Source organism: Arachis ipaensis, chromosome B10 (genome assembly GCF_000816755.2).
Source record: "Arachis ipaensis cultivar K30076 chromosome B10, Araip1.1, whole genome shotgun sequence".
Taxonomy (NCBI): domain Eukaryota; kingdom Viridiplantae; phylum Streptophyta; class Magnoliopsida; order Fabales; family Fabaceae; genus Arachis; species Arachis ipaensis.
Window position 1 is genome coordinate 6,767,908 of NC_029794.2, and position 14,957 is coordinate 6,782,864.

The following is a 14,957-nucleotide window of genomic DNA, read 5'->3' on the forward strand; positions in this document are numbered from 1 at the left end:
ATTTAGGTACCTGCTGAATAACATCAAAAAGGGGAACAGTTACCTCAACCTTTTTGAATATCTCTACCATTTTGGGATCAAGTTCCATCTGCTTCCTGGGCTTCCTTGCAATTTATGGAAATAGAATAGGGAGGGCATTTTCTGCAGGGTCTGCCTCCTTGGGTGCTTCTTTCTGTAGTTGAGCCTCTACTTCTTCACCCATATCTTGTATTGCCTCTTCCTCTTCAGCATCCTCTACTTCTACCACCTCTTCAGCTGAGGCGTGTTCTGATGGGATTGGCTCCTCCTGTTTCCTCTCTGGAAGTGTGGTTCCGGACCTTAGGGTGATGGCATTGATGCCACCCTTTAGATTGGGTAAGGGTTGAGAAGGAATTCCACTGGAGCTTGCCTGTTGAGTGTTTAAAGTATTGGGTGGTGCCAGCTGAGAGATGAGAGCTTGTATAGCGGATGCTAGGCCATTAAGTGAACTTTCCATGTTCATTTGTCTTTGTGCAATGGATTGAAGAGCATCGTCACTCAGAGAGGAATTAGATTGAGTGATCTGCGGAACTTGTTGTTGGTTGTGCTGTGGTCCTTGGGACTGCCTCAGGTGAGGTGCTCTGTAAAGCTGGTTCTGGTTCTGCTGCCTGTTGTTATTATTATTCCACCTCTGATATCCTTGATTGTCTCTGCCTCCTCTGTTATTGTTGTCCCTCCAATTTTGGTTAGAATTATCTCTCCAACCTTGGTTAGAAATGTCCTGCCATCCATGGTTGTAACTGCCACCTTGATTGTACCATTGGTTGGGGCGGTCATAGAAGTTATGAGTGGCTGCCACAGTGTTGTCTTCCTGCTGGAGCTGCGGACATTCATCAGTATAATGGCTGTAATCAGCACAGATCCCACACACTCTCTGTGGGACTAACTGTTGGCTTTGCTATGCTTATTGTTGACTCAACTGCATCTGCTTTAGTAAGTTGGTCATTTCACATATACTCTGAGCCAAAGTGATAGTTTCTTTGCTAGAAGATACTTCTACAACAGCCTTTGACCGGCTTTGTTTCTGCCTGTTGAGTCTAGCTGATCAATTGCCATGCCTTATCAGTGGTCTTGTACTTTTTCATGGACCCATTGCTAGCACTTTCCAATGTGGTCTTATCTTGGGGCCTCATGCCCTGTGTGACGTAGCCGAGCAACACTATCTTGTCAATCATATGGTGGGGGCATGCTTCCAGAAGATTGTTGAAGCACTTCCAATATTCATAGAGAGTCTCGGATTCATCCTGGACAATCATGGAAATGTCTTTCCTCAGTTTATCAGTAACTTCAGCTGGAAAGAATTTTTCCAAAAATTCTCTTCTAAGTGTATCCCAGTCAGAAACAGTTGCTGCGGGTTGAGTGTAGTACCACTCTCTCGCCTTTCCCTCAAGAGAGAATGGGAAAGATTTTAACAAAATAGAAGTTTCATCTACACCATCGCGCCTGACAGTAGAACAGGCTGCTTGGAAATCCCTAAGGTGCTTAATAGGCTCTTGAGCAGGTAAGCCATGAAACTTAGGCATCAAGTTGAGCAGTGCAGTCTTTATTTCAAAGTCTGTAGTCACTGCTGGGTGATGCGCTTGAAACGGCTGTATTGTGAAATCAGGGGCTCCAGCCTCCTGGATAGTAACTCTCCTAGGTTCTGCCATGTCACCTGCACGTGAATCAACCGAATCAGTAGAAAGGGAGCTTGTTTCTTCCTCAAGTGACGTTTCAGATTCACCCTCGGAGAGGACTAACAGACGCCGAGCTTACCTTATACGTGAAATAATTCTTTCAATCTCAGGATCAAATACTGGCAAGCTTGGATCAGGAAGTGAACGCGTCATTTAACGAAAGAAACATGTAGCTCATAGTAGCAAAAATAAAATAAAATGCAAATAAATAAATTCCAATCAATAACTTAGCACTCTATTGCAACTCCCCAGCAACGGTGCCAAAAATTGACGTGGCGGAAATTGGCGAGTTAAGAAATTGTTATAAAAGATACGTTGCAAGTACAGCTCTTAACCAGCCGAAAATCCACTTATCAATTTAGAAGGGGTTGTCACAAAATTAAAATTAAAATACTGGGAGTATGAATCCCAGGTCGTCTCCCAACAAGTTGTAGAAAGGTGTGCTATTTTATTAATCAGATGTTTTCTAAAATGGTTTGAGTTGATAAACAGGAAATTAAATTAGAGAAATTATGTAATTTGAATAAAAACCTTGACTGGGAGTAGATTAGTTGGAAGCCCTATCCTTGATGGAGTTCTCTCAAGATTAAAATGATAATTGAAAGTTATCATTTACTAGGTAGAGGAAAGTCAAGCAAGTTGGAAGGCAATTTCTATTCACAAGTCCTAATCCTCTCTTTTGGGAAGGACTAGTGTCAGTGACTAGAGGGCGATCCAACAATAAACCCAATTACAATTTTTCTCTTGAGTAATCCAACTCAAGGTTCCCTTTCAATCATCTCCCAATCAAGTTATGGAACTACTCGCTCATTATGAATGTAAATTTCACAAAATAAGGAAGAGAAATACTGAAAGACATGATAAATAATAATCAAAAGGATCAATTAAAAATAATAATAGTTCTTGTATAAATAAATTCTAGAAATAATCCAAGAGTAACTATGAGTAAATAAAGGACATGAAAGAGTAAGTGACAAGTAAGAAAATAAACTAGAATGACGAAGTCTTGACGGAGGTAATAACTCTTCTCAATATCCCAATCCAAAAAGCGATAAAGTCAAAATCCTAAGAACTATGAATGTGTAGAGAGAAAACCTAGAGGAGGAGTAAATTCAGATCTAAAACTAAAACTATGCGGAATGAATGTTGTCTCTGGTCTCTGCATGTTCCCCGGCTCTAATCTGCTTTTCTGGGCCAAAAACTGGGTCAAAACAGAGCCTAAAATCGCCCCCAGCGAATTCTGCAGATCGTGCATGTCACGTGATCGCGTTATCCAGGCGTTCGCGTCATCCAGCGTTTTGCCTTGCCAGGTGTGCGCGTCGTCCACGCCTTCGCGTCACTGCAATTTTCTCTATGTCACGCGGTCGCGTGAGCCATGCGTCCGCGTCACTTCTCGCTGGTCATCACCTCAATTTCTTGTGTTCCTTCCATTTTTGCAAGCTTCCTTTCCAGTCTCCAAGTCATTTATGCCCTATAAAGCCTGAAACACTTAATACACAGATCACGGCATCGAATGGAATAAAGGAGAATTAAAAATACAAAATTAAAAATCTCTAGGAAGCAAGTTTTCAACCATTAAGTATTTTTAGGAAGGAATTATAAATGCATGCTTATCATATGAATAAGTGGGTAAAGATTTGATAAAACCGCACAATTAAGCACAATATAAACTATAAAATAGTGGTTTATCAAGTACTAAATTGAAAAAAAAATTAACATATAAGAACCCTGTTCATGTCTTGACCCAACACTATGGTCCAGGCCCAAGTAAGCCAAAAAGGCCCAATCCAAAGGTTGGCTTTTACCACCTAACCGACCTCCCAAGAAAGAGGTCAGGTTCGACAAAAGCCCCTCCCCAAAGAGGTCAGGCTCGAGATGAGCTGGCAGATAGCACACATTCAAATAAGTAACTGCCTCCTAAAATCTCTCATCCACTTCCAAAAGCAATATCTCAACAACCCTAAAATAAAGGGACAGTTACCCACCTTCAGAAGTGGAACTACTCCAACGGTGGTTATTGGATCATCACTATAAATACAGTGACACACTCAGGTAAAACTAAGCTCCAATACACTCTAAACCTGCTTACCCCCTTTGCTAACTTAGGCATCGGAGTGTCTTTGCAGGTACCACCCCCCATTCTCCAAAACACACAACTCGGACAGCGGCTCTCGATTGTAAACAAGTCGGAGACCACCCTCCACTGACGCTTGGGCCAATCCTTCAAGCCCAATCCACCTATTTCAGGTTACCTACGCAACATGGGCTTAGACCTCGGGTGGATGACCCCACTAATCGAATACATAAAATCCGACATCCTACCCAAAGAGGAAAAAGAAGTCAAGAAAATACGAAGAGAAGCACAAAGTTATACCTTGGTAAAAAATATCCTCTATAGAAGAGGAATATCCATACTATTATTGAAGTGCATCCCGACCTCTAAGACGGCAGAAGTCCTAGAAGAGGTACACAATAGTATCTACGGAAACCATCTCGGAGCAAGGTCTTTGGCCAGGAAAGTCATCCGAGCCGGGTTCTATTGGCCAACCTTGCAGAAGGATGCCAACGAGTTCGTGAAGAAGTGCCAAGCATGCCAAATGCATGCTAACTTCCATGTCGCTCCCCTTGAGGAACTCATCAGCATAACTTCTCCAGGGTCTTTTACAAAATGGGGATTAGATCTACTCGGACCTTTCCCCCAAGCGCTTGGGCAAGTAAAATACCTCATAGTGGGGTGGACTACTTTACGAAGTGAATCGAAGCAGAACCTTTGGCCACCATCACAGCTCAGAGAGGTCGGAAGTTCCTCTACAAGAATATCATTACAAGGTATGGAATTTCCCATTCCATCACCACGGATAATGGTACCCAGTTCACCGACTCCACATTCAGAAACTTGGTAGCCAGTATGAACATCAAGCATCAGTTTACCTCGGTTGAGCACCCACAAGCCAATGGGCAAGCTGAGGCAGCCAACAAAGTCATACTGGCCGTGTTAAAGAAAAGATTACAATATGCAAAGGGGGCTTGGGCCGAAGAGCTCCCCCAAGTATTATGGGCATATCGGACTACACCTCAGTCTGCCACGGGAGAAACACCCTTTCGACTTGCTTATGGCATAGAAGTCATGATACCAGTTAAATTCAACGAGCAAAGTCCAAGGGTGAGGTTCTACGAGGAAGTAGGCAACCTTCAAGCACATAGAGAAGAACTCGAACTACTACCTGAATGCATAAATAAGAGAAGCATCACTAAAGCAAAGGATGACAAACAGATACAACAACAAAGTCATTCGAAGAAGCTTCGCCTTAGATGACTTGGTCCTGATAAGGAATGACATCGGCACAAACAAGTCAGGTGAAGGAAAACTCGCTGCTAATTGGAAAGGCCCATATAAGATAAGTGAAGTCCTCGGAAAGGGGTATTACAAGGTATCCGACTTGAGTGGAACCGAGCTCTCAAGATTGTGGCATGCTTGCAACATGAGGAGGTATTATAGTTAGAAGCAAACTCTACTCCCTGATGTACTCTTTTTCCCAACTTCATAATTTTTTCTCAAAGAGGGTTTTCCTGAAGGGAATTTTAACGAGGCATTAAAGTGGGGGCTAAGGGTTAATAGTCTTAAAATCCTTTAGTAGCTAAGATTAACTTTTATAAAAGTTACATCCATCAATAGATAAAGATTTTATTCTATCTCTTTATAATTCCATTATTGTCATAATTGTTCTACGAAACGCAACGCTTTAAGCTCGAAAAAGCATGAAAATCCCATGACCGACCTAAATGGTCGGCAAGATGAAACGACGAGGTACAAGTCGGTGTAAAGAGGTTACAAAGACGATCATGATAAACTCGGGAACGTTACTACTAAACGACTTACTAGTCGGGAAACCCAAAAAGAATCAAAATGCATCGCAAAAATAACCTAAGTCACGAAAACAATTCAATAAGCAAAAATTGAATATGTGAGGAATAAAAAAAAAGATAAGAAAATCCCTTAAGGATAGAAGCAAAGGATTGCCCAAAGATTCAAAAAGAGTTTTTCAGCAAATTGTCTAACTTAGACAAAACAGTCTACACGACAAAAGAATTTTTTCACAAAAAGTAAAGGGTTTCAAAAAAACCTCAAAGAAGATAAAAGCATTAAAACAAACTACAAAACATGCATAATCAAAATATTTTAAAAGGCCTTTATCCAAAAAGGACCAACAAAACAAAATGCTTTTTTTGTTAACGACCATAAAAGGTCAAAAGTGTCAGGAACTACCACCACACAAATATAAAAAATAAATTGTTCAAAAAGGGCCCACAAGCCGGGCCCTAAATAGCTGAAATCATTGAGAAGGAAGATTTGGGTCATCAAGAGGAAGAGAGCTCGGATCTGCTACTGAGGTCGGAGGGGTCGGAGTAGTCTCTTCGGCAACTGAAGTCGGAGCTTCTGAAGAACTCGGCAAGAATCCCTCCTGTTGCTCCTCACGAGGAGGAGACTCAACAATCCTTTGCCCACGAGTCTTCAGCTCGGAGTCCGTTTCAGGACGAGGAGGGGAGATATTAGCTCCATCCACAACGATCTTGTCGGGATGGAGAGAGGAAAGGTCCAAGTCAGGAGCGATGACTCCGACCTGTTCCTTAAACACCCTCCAAGCCTCCTCCGAGCTCCCAACAATTGAATCTTCTAGCTCCTGATAGGCCTCCCGATTCGACTCCAGCTGCCTTTGAAGATCAATATTTTTAGAAAAGACCCTGACATAATTTTGCTCCGCCTTCTCCTTCAAACCCTCCGCCATGGCACATTGACCCAATAGCTTCTTCTCCCTCTCCTGAAGCTGGGTCAACTCCTCCCTCAGCCAGGTATTTTCCCCAAAAGCCTTTTCTCCTCTTCTTGACAAAGGACAATCCTCCCCTGAAGCTCCTCCACAGTTTTTTGGGAAGAGCTCAAAGAACTCAAAGGAGTTTTGTCTAAGATATCAAGAAGACCAGTGCAAACCCCAGCAGTCTGAACCCCTCCGCGAACCAAAATCTGAAGATGATTTCGAAGGGAAGAATCATCCATAGCAATCTAGCTATGAGGGAAGATGTGCTTCCGAATGAACTTCGGACCGTCGAAGCCGGACTCTCCAGCAATAGAACCGGACTCCGAGATCTTACGTTTCTTTTTCTCAGGTTTGGAAAGAGGTCGGATTGGGGGGATTAGGGCAGGAGGAGGGAGAGGAGAAGCAGAGGCAGAGGTTACCATAATTGGGCCAGAGGAGGTCCCCGAGTCATGAGGAGGAGGAGAAGGAACGCCAGTAGCTCCGGCCTTCGCAACATCAGCTCTGGCCCTAGCCTTCCTCTTAGCCTCTTGGACCTTCTGATAGGCAGCCCCCCCCCCGAACCAAAATTTGAAGATGATTTCGAAGGGAAGCATCATCCATAGCGATCTGGATATGAGGAAAGATGTGCTTCTGAACGAACTTTGTACTGTCAAAGTTGGCCTCCCTAGAAGGAGAAGAACCAGTCTCTGAGGTCTTACGTTTCTTTTTCTCAGGTTCGGAAGGAGGTCGGACTGCGGGGACAGGGGGAGGGAGAGGAAAAGCAGAGGCGGAAGTTACCAAAATTGGCCGAGAGGAGGTCCCCGAGTCATTAGGAGGAGGAGGAGGAACGCCAGTAACTCTGGCCTTCGCAGCATCAGCTCGGGCCCGAGCCTTCCTCTTAGCCTCCTAGACTTTCTGATAGACAGCGCTGGATCCACTCTTCACCATTTCTGAAAGAAAGAAACAAAAAAGCAATCAGTTTACAGATCGAAAAACATCACAAGTCGGAATTCTTCAATAACAACCACAAAATAAATCAAAACTACCTAGCTCGGAATGAACGAAACTCGGAGGACCAAGGAGAAATTTCTTAGTATCCAGATTGGGAGCTCTCCCCCAAGCCTCTCGGAAAAATCCCATAATGGCCTCCTCAACCTCATCCAAATCATCCAGGCCATACTTTTCAACAGGGGAGGCCTCCGACCAGTATAAAGGAAATCGAGGATAATTGTTCTCATCCAGGAAAAAGGGATGGTGGCCCTCTACAGCTTGGACTTTGAAGAAGAAGTTTTTGAAGTCGTGGAAGGATTCGTCAAAGATGGAAAAAACTTTCCGACCTTGAATGGCCCGGAAAGACACCCACTGCTGTTTGTTTTGTTTGTTGGAGGCACTAAAAGGTTTGGTCAAATGAAAGAGATAGAAAAAGACTATCAAAGAGATCGGAAAATCGAGTTCCTGGCTGACAAGTTGGTAAATTGTCATAAAACCCCAAGAGTTGGGGTGAAGTTGGGTAGGAGCAACTCGGCAATGGGATAAAACGTCCATCTCAAACTCAGAAAAAGGAAAAGAAACCCTCAGGCGGGTAAAAAGACAATCATACATAAAGAAAAAGTGGGGGATCAGAATTAGTAACCCTCCCGCAACAAACCCGGTCTTTAGGACCCGGGGCCACTAACTCGTATTTAGGCTCATCAATCTCTAAACTACAAATCCTATGATGGGTGCGAAGTTCAGTAATGAAGTCAGTGTCCAATAAAGGCTTCTCAATAAGTACAAAATCATCTACCCATTTCAAAAAGGTCTCAGGAATACGGGAAGACATTTTTCCGACAAAGAAGAAAGTAGAAAAGCGATAAAACCTACAAAGAAAAATAAAATCATCAAAAACAGGACCCCCAAAGACAAGGCCGTTTCTCCCAAAAAGCAAACAAGAAAAAAGACCCAGCGACAACATCTAACAAACATGCAGAAATACTAACGTCTCACATTGCAAACGAAGGTATGGTAAAGGCATGAAAATCTCCTCAAAAGCACACCGAACAAAAATAGAGTACTACACAAATAACAGAAGAGGGGAAAGAAAAACCAACCTTTTTCGTAGAATCAAAGAAGAAGTAGCCGCGACAGTGGAAAGCAACGAAGCACTCAAAAACGAAGAGGCCAAATGATTTTTTGAGTGAGAAAAAGTGAGAGTGCAGGCAAAAAACTTCGAAGAGAAGACGAAAGAAAACAAAGAAAGAAGAGGAAAAGTATTTATAACATGTAAAGGGCACAATGGTAAAATGACACGATCATTAAGAAACGCGCCGTTACCAATGTAACTGCTCCCACGTGTAAATACGAAACCCCAAACAGACGCGACGTTTGATTAGACACGACAGTTGAGAAATTCAAAATCACGTCGGTTTTAAACTTAAATCATGTCGGTTCCCGACTTGGACAACCCGAGTTCAGTTAATACTCGAATCCAACTCATAGCAAAGAGATCGGACTCGAGTAGGGGCATTGTTCATGCCCTGACCCAACACTATGGTTTAGGCCCAAGTAAGCCAAAAAGTCCCAATCCAAAGGTTAGCCTTTACCACTTAACCGACCTCCCAGGAAAGAGGTTGGGTTCGACAGAAGCCCCTCCCCAAAGAGGTCGGGCTCGAGATGAGCTGGCAGATAACACTCATTCAAATAAGTAACTGCCTCCTAAAATCTCTCATCGACTTCCAGAAGCAATATCTCAACAACCCTAAGATAAATGGACGGTTATCCAACTTCAGAAGTGGAACTACTCCAACGGTGGTTATTGGATCACCACTATAAATACACTGACACACTCAGGTAAAACTAAGTTCCAATACACTCTAAACATGCTTACCTTATTTGCTGACTTAGGTATCAGAGTGTCTTTGCAGGTACCACTCTCTATTCTCCAAAACACACAGCTCAGACCACCCTTTACTGACGCTTGGACTAATCCTTCAAGCTCAATCCACCTATTTCAGGTTAGTTACGTAACAAACCCAATTGAAAAAAAAAAAGTAAAAATCTAATTAAAAATTCGATAAAATTATAAGAACTTGCAAAATAATTAAATTATATTATAATTTATAAAGTATATACTCAAGTGTGGTTCAATAATTTGTTTTTTAAGAAGAAAAAAATTATGCATGGATGTTGTGTGCACACGTGATTTGGTCAAGGATTGTACAATTCATAAATGTTGTGAATTATTACACATACAATCATCTAAATATTTTTAATTGTTACCTAACAATATATACAAAACCCATAATGTCTTTTATGACATTTCTTAAGTTTTAGTAAGACGAAAGAATCAAAGAATTCATATGGCACGAGATGTTTGTGCTTATGGAGCCATGCTTTGTCCAGCTGTAACATGATGGGGTGGGAAGGGTATTCCATTATTATATTCTAATTGAATCTTGAAAGCACCTTCCCCAATTCCCATCCGAACAATTCAGAACCAACCGCTATCTATCACTGATTCCCGAAAGCCTCTTTTCTTACATGAACCATTCAATTTGAACTTAGGAACAAGTATGATTGTGAATTCAATGTACATGAGCAAGCATGCGAGTAACTTATTACAAAAAAAATACTATTTGTAAACTAAAATTACTATTTTTAATATATATTTATATTCTAATATGTATTTTATATGGTGAAAACTCATGAAATCGACTTCACGTGAAATTGATATCTGAGAGCCGTTAGATGAAAATTTAGTCAAATCAATCAAATCATTTAATGACTCTCAGGTATCAACTTCACGTGAAGTCGACTGCACCTGAGTTTTTACCATTTTATATTAGTGATCGACTTTAATGACTGATTTTAGTACGTAGCATAGTCAAATTTATTATACATCTTACATATTCCTGGCATATATAATTGAGATACTATTAATTAGTGATTACTCAAGATAATAATTAAGATATTAACACATGTTTAGTCGAACACATCAAAACATTTAACGATTATCAGATATCCTAATTCCTGTTTGTGCAGTTCTCTACTATTAAAAAAAAAAAAAAAAACCTGCCTCCTTATAAGCAACAAAGGGATGTTGCTCTTTGATGATATAATAAGATTCAAATAAACTAAAGATTACTTGTAGTAGTCATGAAACATGAGTGTCAATTGTGAAATTATATTGGGATTCTTCTAAATAATAAAACACCATCAAGACGAATTAAATAGTTTACAAATGGGATTACCAAGAAAATAAATAATTAATGTATCAATGTCTCATCATTATAGTAATTTGGAATATCAAATCAAATAATACTATAATTTCCATCAAAATATATATATGTGGAACTTTTACCCTTCGGGTGCTCAAGGTGCCTATATATATCAGCATGCTTTCTAAACCAATAATAAGTGATGAAGAGTTCAAAACAAGGAAGCTGAAAAATTCAAGCGTATGATTTGAGGTGAAATACTTGGCAACCTGGCTTGTATCCTTTCTTGGTTGAAGCCTGCTCAAACTTTTTGCCAGCAGTTTCATTCTCTTCCAAGCTTGTCTGAACAAAAAACCTAATCCACCACGATGAGCTGCGCAGTTTCGCCTTCATAAAAACAAGAACATCAAGTCCCCAACAAGGAAAAGCTTAATTAGAAGCATAACTATGTTCAAGTGAAATTTGGACGGAAATATGCAGTCTACTTAGTTTTTCTTTTAACAATTTCAGGATTAACTTATCAATATGGTAATTTCCGAATTTGGTCCTACATTTGCTTATGTTTGTACTAAAATTATTACGTCTTTTATTGATTAATATAAAGAAAATTCACGAAAGCGAGCTTGATCAAAAAATTAACTCAACTTGATATTTGGCCATACAATCAGTTGAAGACTTGAATCTAATTCATCTTCTCTCTTTCTTCCTATCAAACTATCATGGTTTCAATCTATGCTACATTGCTACTTCCCTTTCTTCTTTCCAAGAGAAATCTTCCCTTATCCAAATATGCCAAAATCCCAAAAAGATATCAAATTCAATAAATACTAGTGACTTACTGGACGACCAAATTTGGCCACTTCTCCACCTCTAGCTCTCTGCTGACCTGGATAACCTGAAACAAAGATGACATGTCAGGACAAAGAAAGCGAAAAGTGAACCGAAGATAACCTGCATAACTTTTTGTATATAGTTATGCCATCAAACAAGCTGCTTAACATAAGGGGATCTACCTGCGAAGATAACAACTCCATCAGCAGATACCCTCACCAACTCTGGCACGGTTCTGTTCAGGTATCTTGGAGATAAGTAGTCCAATGCATCTGACACAATTACAAGAGAAAATGACTTTGCACGGTAAGGGAGAGGAAACTTCAAGTCAGCTACACGCACAATGCCCTTGCGTACAAGACTCTTGCACTTCGAACTGACATCATCTAACTCATATGGTTCAATTCCCCAAGCCTCAGTATCCTCTTCTTGATATAGACTGGATACCACGGAACAAGATTCAGGGCCGACATGCAAAACCTTGTGCATACTGTCTCCGTATGCTTTCTTCAACAGGGGCAATGCCTGTAGAACTTCTGCTGTGCAGGAGCCACCACCTGCATATGCACACTAGAAATGTTTAAATTGCTACAGGACCCAAAATCTGAAAAAAACAGTTCTAAATTACATAGTAATGAAATTGTACTACTTAAAATACCAAGACAGTTATAAACAATGTCCAACATTCAGATTCACATACATTATCATCAATTAAGCATGGATAAATATGATACACCTAGTCACCAACTATATTATAAAAATATCTGTCTCTAGCAAATTTTAGATAGAAAATGAAAAATATAAAATTGATTCTTAATGTCTAAATTATTGCACTGAGAGACAAAGAAAATTTCTGTGGTCATGGCACTCAAATTCAGCACACTTGAAATATATTGACAAGAATCATTATGAAACAAGCATAAGGGAAAAATCAGAATATCAGATGAGCTCCCCAGAATTTTAGCATCTATTTTTGCACGCATGCTTTGAAAAACAATAACAGTCTTTAGAGCCTATCTAGAGGAAATTAGAAAAACAGAATAACTCAGTACTTCAGCTTTACATGAATAATGCACATGCTGTCCTATAAGGAAAGTGCTTAGGAAGCTTAATATTTAAAATAAAATTAAAAAAAAAAATAGTAGTTTAGATATTTACCTTCAAGTTTACTTACATCCTTGATATCACTGCTATTCCCTGCATGTGACAAATGCATTGGAGCAACAATCAGTACCACTAGAATTTTGAAGCATAGACAAATTCATGACAGTATTTTCATTGTCAGTTCATTCACTGATTTTGCTATTTTTCCCCCTTCTTTCTATATATTTGTCAATCATTTTGTAATGGTTTTATTTGACCAAATTTAATCATTTGAGAGTGACATAATGATCATGACAGGATGATACAGGTTCTAAATGACTGATGCAAATCAAGGACCATCTTCTTCCAGATGGCAACATAACCTGTGCATTGCTTTTAGAAAGTAAAATTTCCAAAATCCTTTTATCTTTGACAACCAGGGTTGCACTTACAGATTCTATGCTACATTGCCAACTGACAAAGTTACAAACCTGAATTGCTATAACAATAACCGATCAGAAGGATTGCACCCTGTAAATTTGCAAATAATCAAATATCACCTATTAGATATGCAATGTGTTGAAAGCAAGCAGTGACAAATATACTGTATAAAGTAAATTGAGAAAATCAATAGTGATTAATGAGTTGCAAAAGGAGGAGATCAAGGAGAACATTGTTTACAAGTGCACATCTAACAGGCAAACAAAAATATTGCACATAAATATAATGGTACCATAGTATCTTTGTAATGAAATGCACAATTCAAATAAAAGTTTACCACAACAACAAGACCGATAGATAGCACGGGAGAGTTGCGAGATTTGGACTGAATAGAGGCCACAAATGGTATACTTCCAGCATCAGCTAACCGACGCGAAGGATTTACCAGCCTCCTTGACATGATAATAGCAGTGAGCCTTCAAACCTATCAGAAGTTTTAAGGACATGTTCAATTCTGGTATTTCCACAAAAGGTAAATAAGATACTTCTAGTTTTATATTCTAAGACATGTTTTCCAGAATCCAGAGTCACTATCAACTAACTATATTTTGCAGTGCTAACAACCTAAGTTACACACAGCAAAAGTCACCTAACAATCCCATTATACTTCCATATAGAAAAATCCAATTTTCTTCCCTATATCACTTTTCATTAAAGAAATTAGCTTGGCAAGTTGTAATTGCTATCCATAGTTACTTCTCTATGAGATTATATAACAACCGACATCAATGATTGATTCTAACAACCTCTAATAATAATGAAAAGGGCTCAGAAACAGGGCACAGTTACTCTAAGCTTAATAAAAATGTCTATTTCACAACTTCAAACAATACTTGAAAAAAGATCACCCCAGAAAGGGTTTAAGTTCTAATCGAACACGAAGTTCATACAAATCCATTCAGAAAATGACTATAGCTTTGAAGGAAGCAAAGAAACAATAAATTACAAAACTTAATACTAAAAATGTAAGCTTTAGCGCATAAGAGTTCAGAATCATTAAAGGAAGCAAAGCGGGTATGCCTGGAAAATGGAAAGATTGAAGAATTGCGGGAAGTGAGGAATGGTTACCTGAGGCTGATAACAAAATGAAGAAAGATTAGATCTCTGTATAGTGAGAACTGAGCACTGAGATCAGATCTGAGAAGTGTGTGACTCAGAGTCAGAAAGCGGTGAAATCTATAGACTTGGATTTGGATATAGACGCAATGGCATCTAGTATTTTTTTTTTTTTCCTTTTTATTTTTCTTTTTTTTTTAAATATTCGTTTTCTGATATACTATTTTTTTTCCTCAGTTAGATTTATGCGCACTTACTTTCCGAGTGTTAGAGAGATCCTGATGGATGTGTGTGTATGATAGTAGTAGTAAAGTGCAAGTTGCAACAGCTATCATCCACAACTATTATTTAATTCAATTTTCACTTATTCGGTAACTTTGCACTTTGTGATAATTAGTTGATTACTATAAAGTTTGGATTTATATCCTTGATCGGCAGAGGTTCTTGCCATTTTGTACTTCCACATTTTTTCCTTGAGATTAATAGCTACTTACTCTCGTCTTTAAAACCATGAAGTCTCCTATAATTTTAAGGTGAATTTTATGATGTAGAAAGAAAAGTTTTTTTACATATGTATGTTTGTGTTATTAAAAAGGTGGTGTGATAAGTGTTTAGAAAGAGAGTAATTAAAGAGACTAAATTTGATATGTTGTAAGTAAAATGTAGTGTATTTTATCTTATGTAACATGTAAATAATGTATTAATTAAATAGGCTAATTATATTTATGTTAATTAATTATTAAAAATAATATTGGACCTTATATAATTTTTTTATTTTTGGACTTTTTGAATGTATGCTTTCT

General features: G+C 39.2%; 1 protein-coding gene across 1 annotated transcript; it reads right to left on the reverse strand.

Annotated features, from left to right (window-relative positions):
• LOC107623475 (uncharacterized protein At3g49720) lies at nucleotides 10,630-14,410 on the reverse strand. Its single transcript, XM_016325748.2, has 7 exons — nucleotides 14,167-14,410; nucleotides 13,376-13,522; nucleotides 13,089-13,128; nucleotides 12,673-12,711; nucleotides 11,697-12,071; nucleotides 11,523-11,578; nucleotides 10,630-11,070 (listed from the first exon to the last, which is right to left on the reverse strand). Exons 2-7 carry the CDS (start codon nucleotides 13,496-13,498, stop codon nucleotides 10,918-10,920), a joined length of 786 nt encoding a protein of 261 aa, XP_016181234.1. The 5' UTR covers nucleotides 13,499-13,522; nucleotides 14,167-14,410; the 3' UTR covers nucleotides 10,630-10,917.

Excerpts from the sequence above, each read along its gene's own strand:
- LOC107623475 (XM_016325748.2), bottom strand. The coding sequence starts at position 13,498 with ATGTCAAGGAGGCTGGTAAATCCTTCGCGTCGGTTAGCTGATGCTGGA. Across the intron at positions 12,712-13,088 it reads TTATTGTTATAGCAATTCAG|GGAATAGCAGTGATATCAAG; the intron begins GTTTGTAACTTT and ends TGTCACATGCAG. Across the intron at positions 12,072-12,672 it reads GGATGTAAGTAAACTTGAAG|GTGGTGGCTCCTGCACAGCA; the intron begins GTAAATATCTAA and ends GTGCATATGCAG.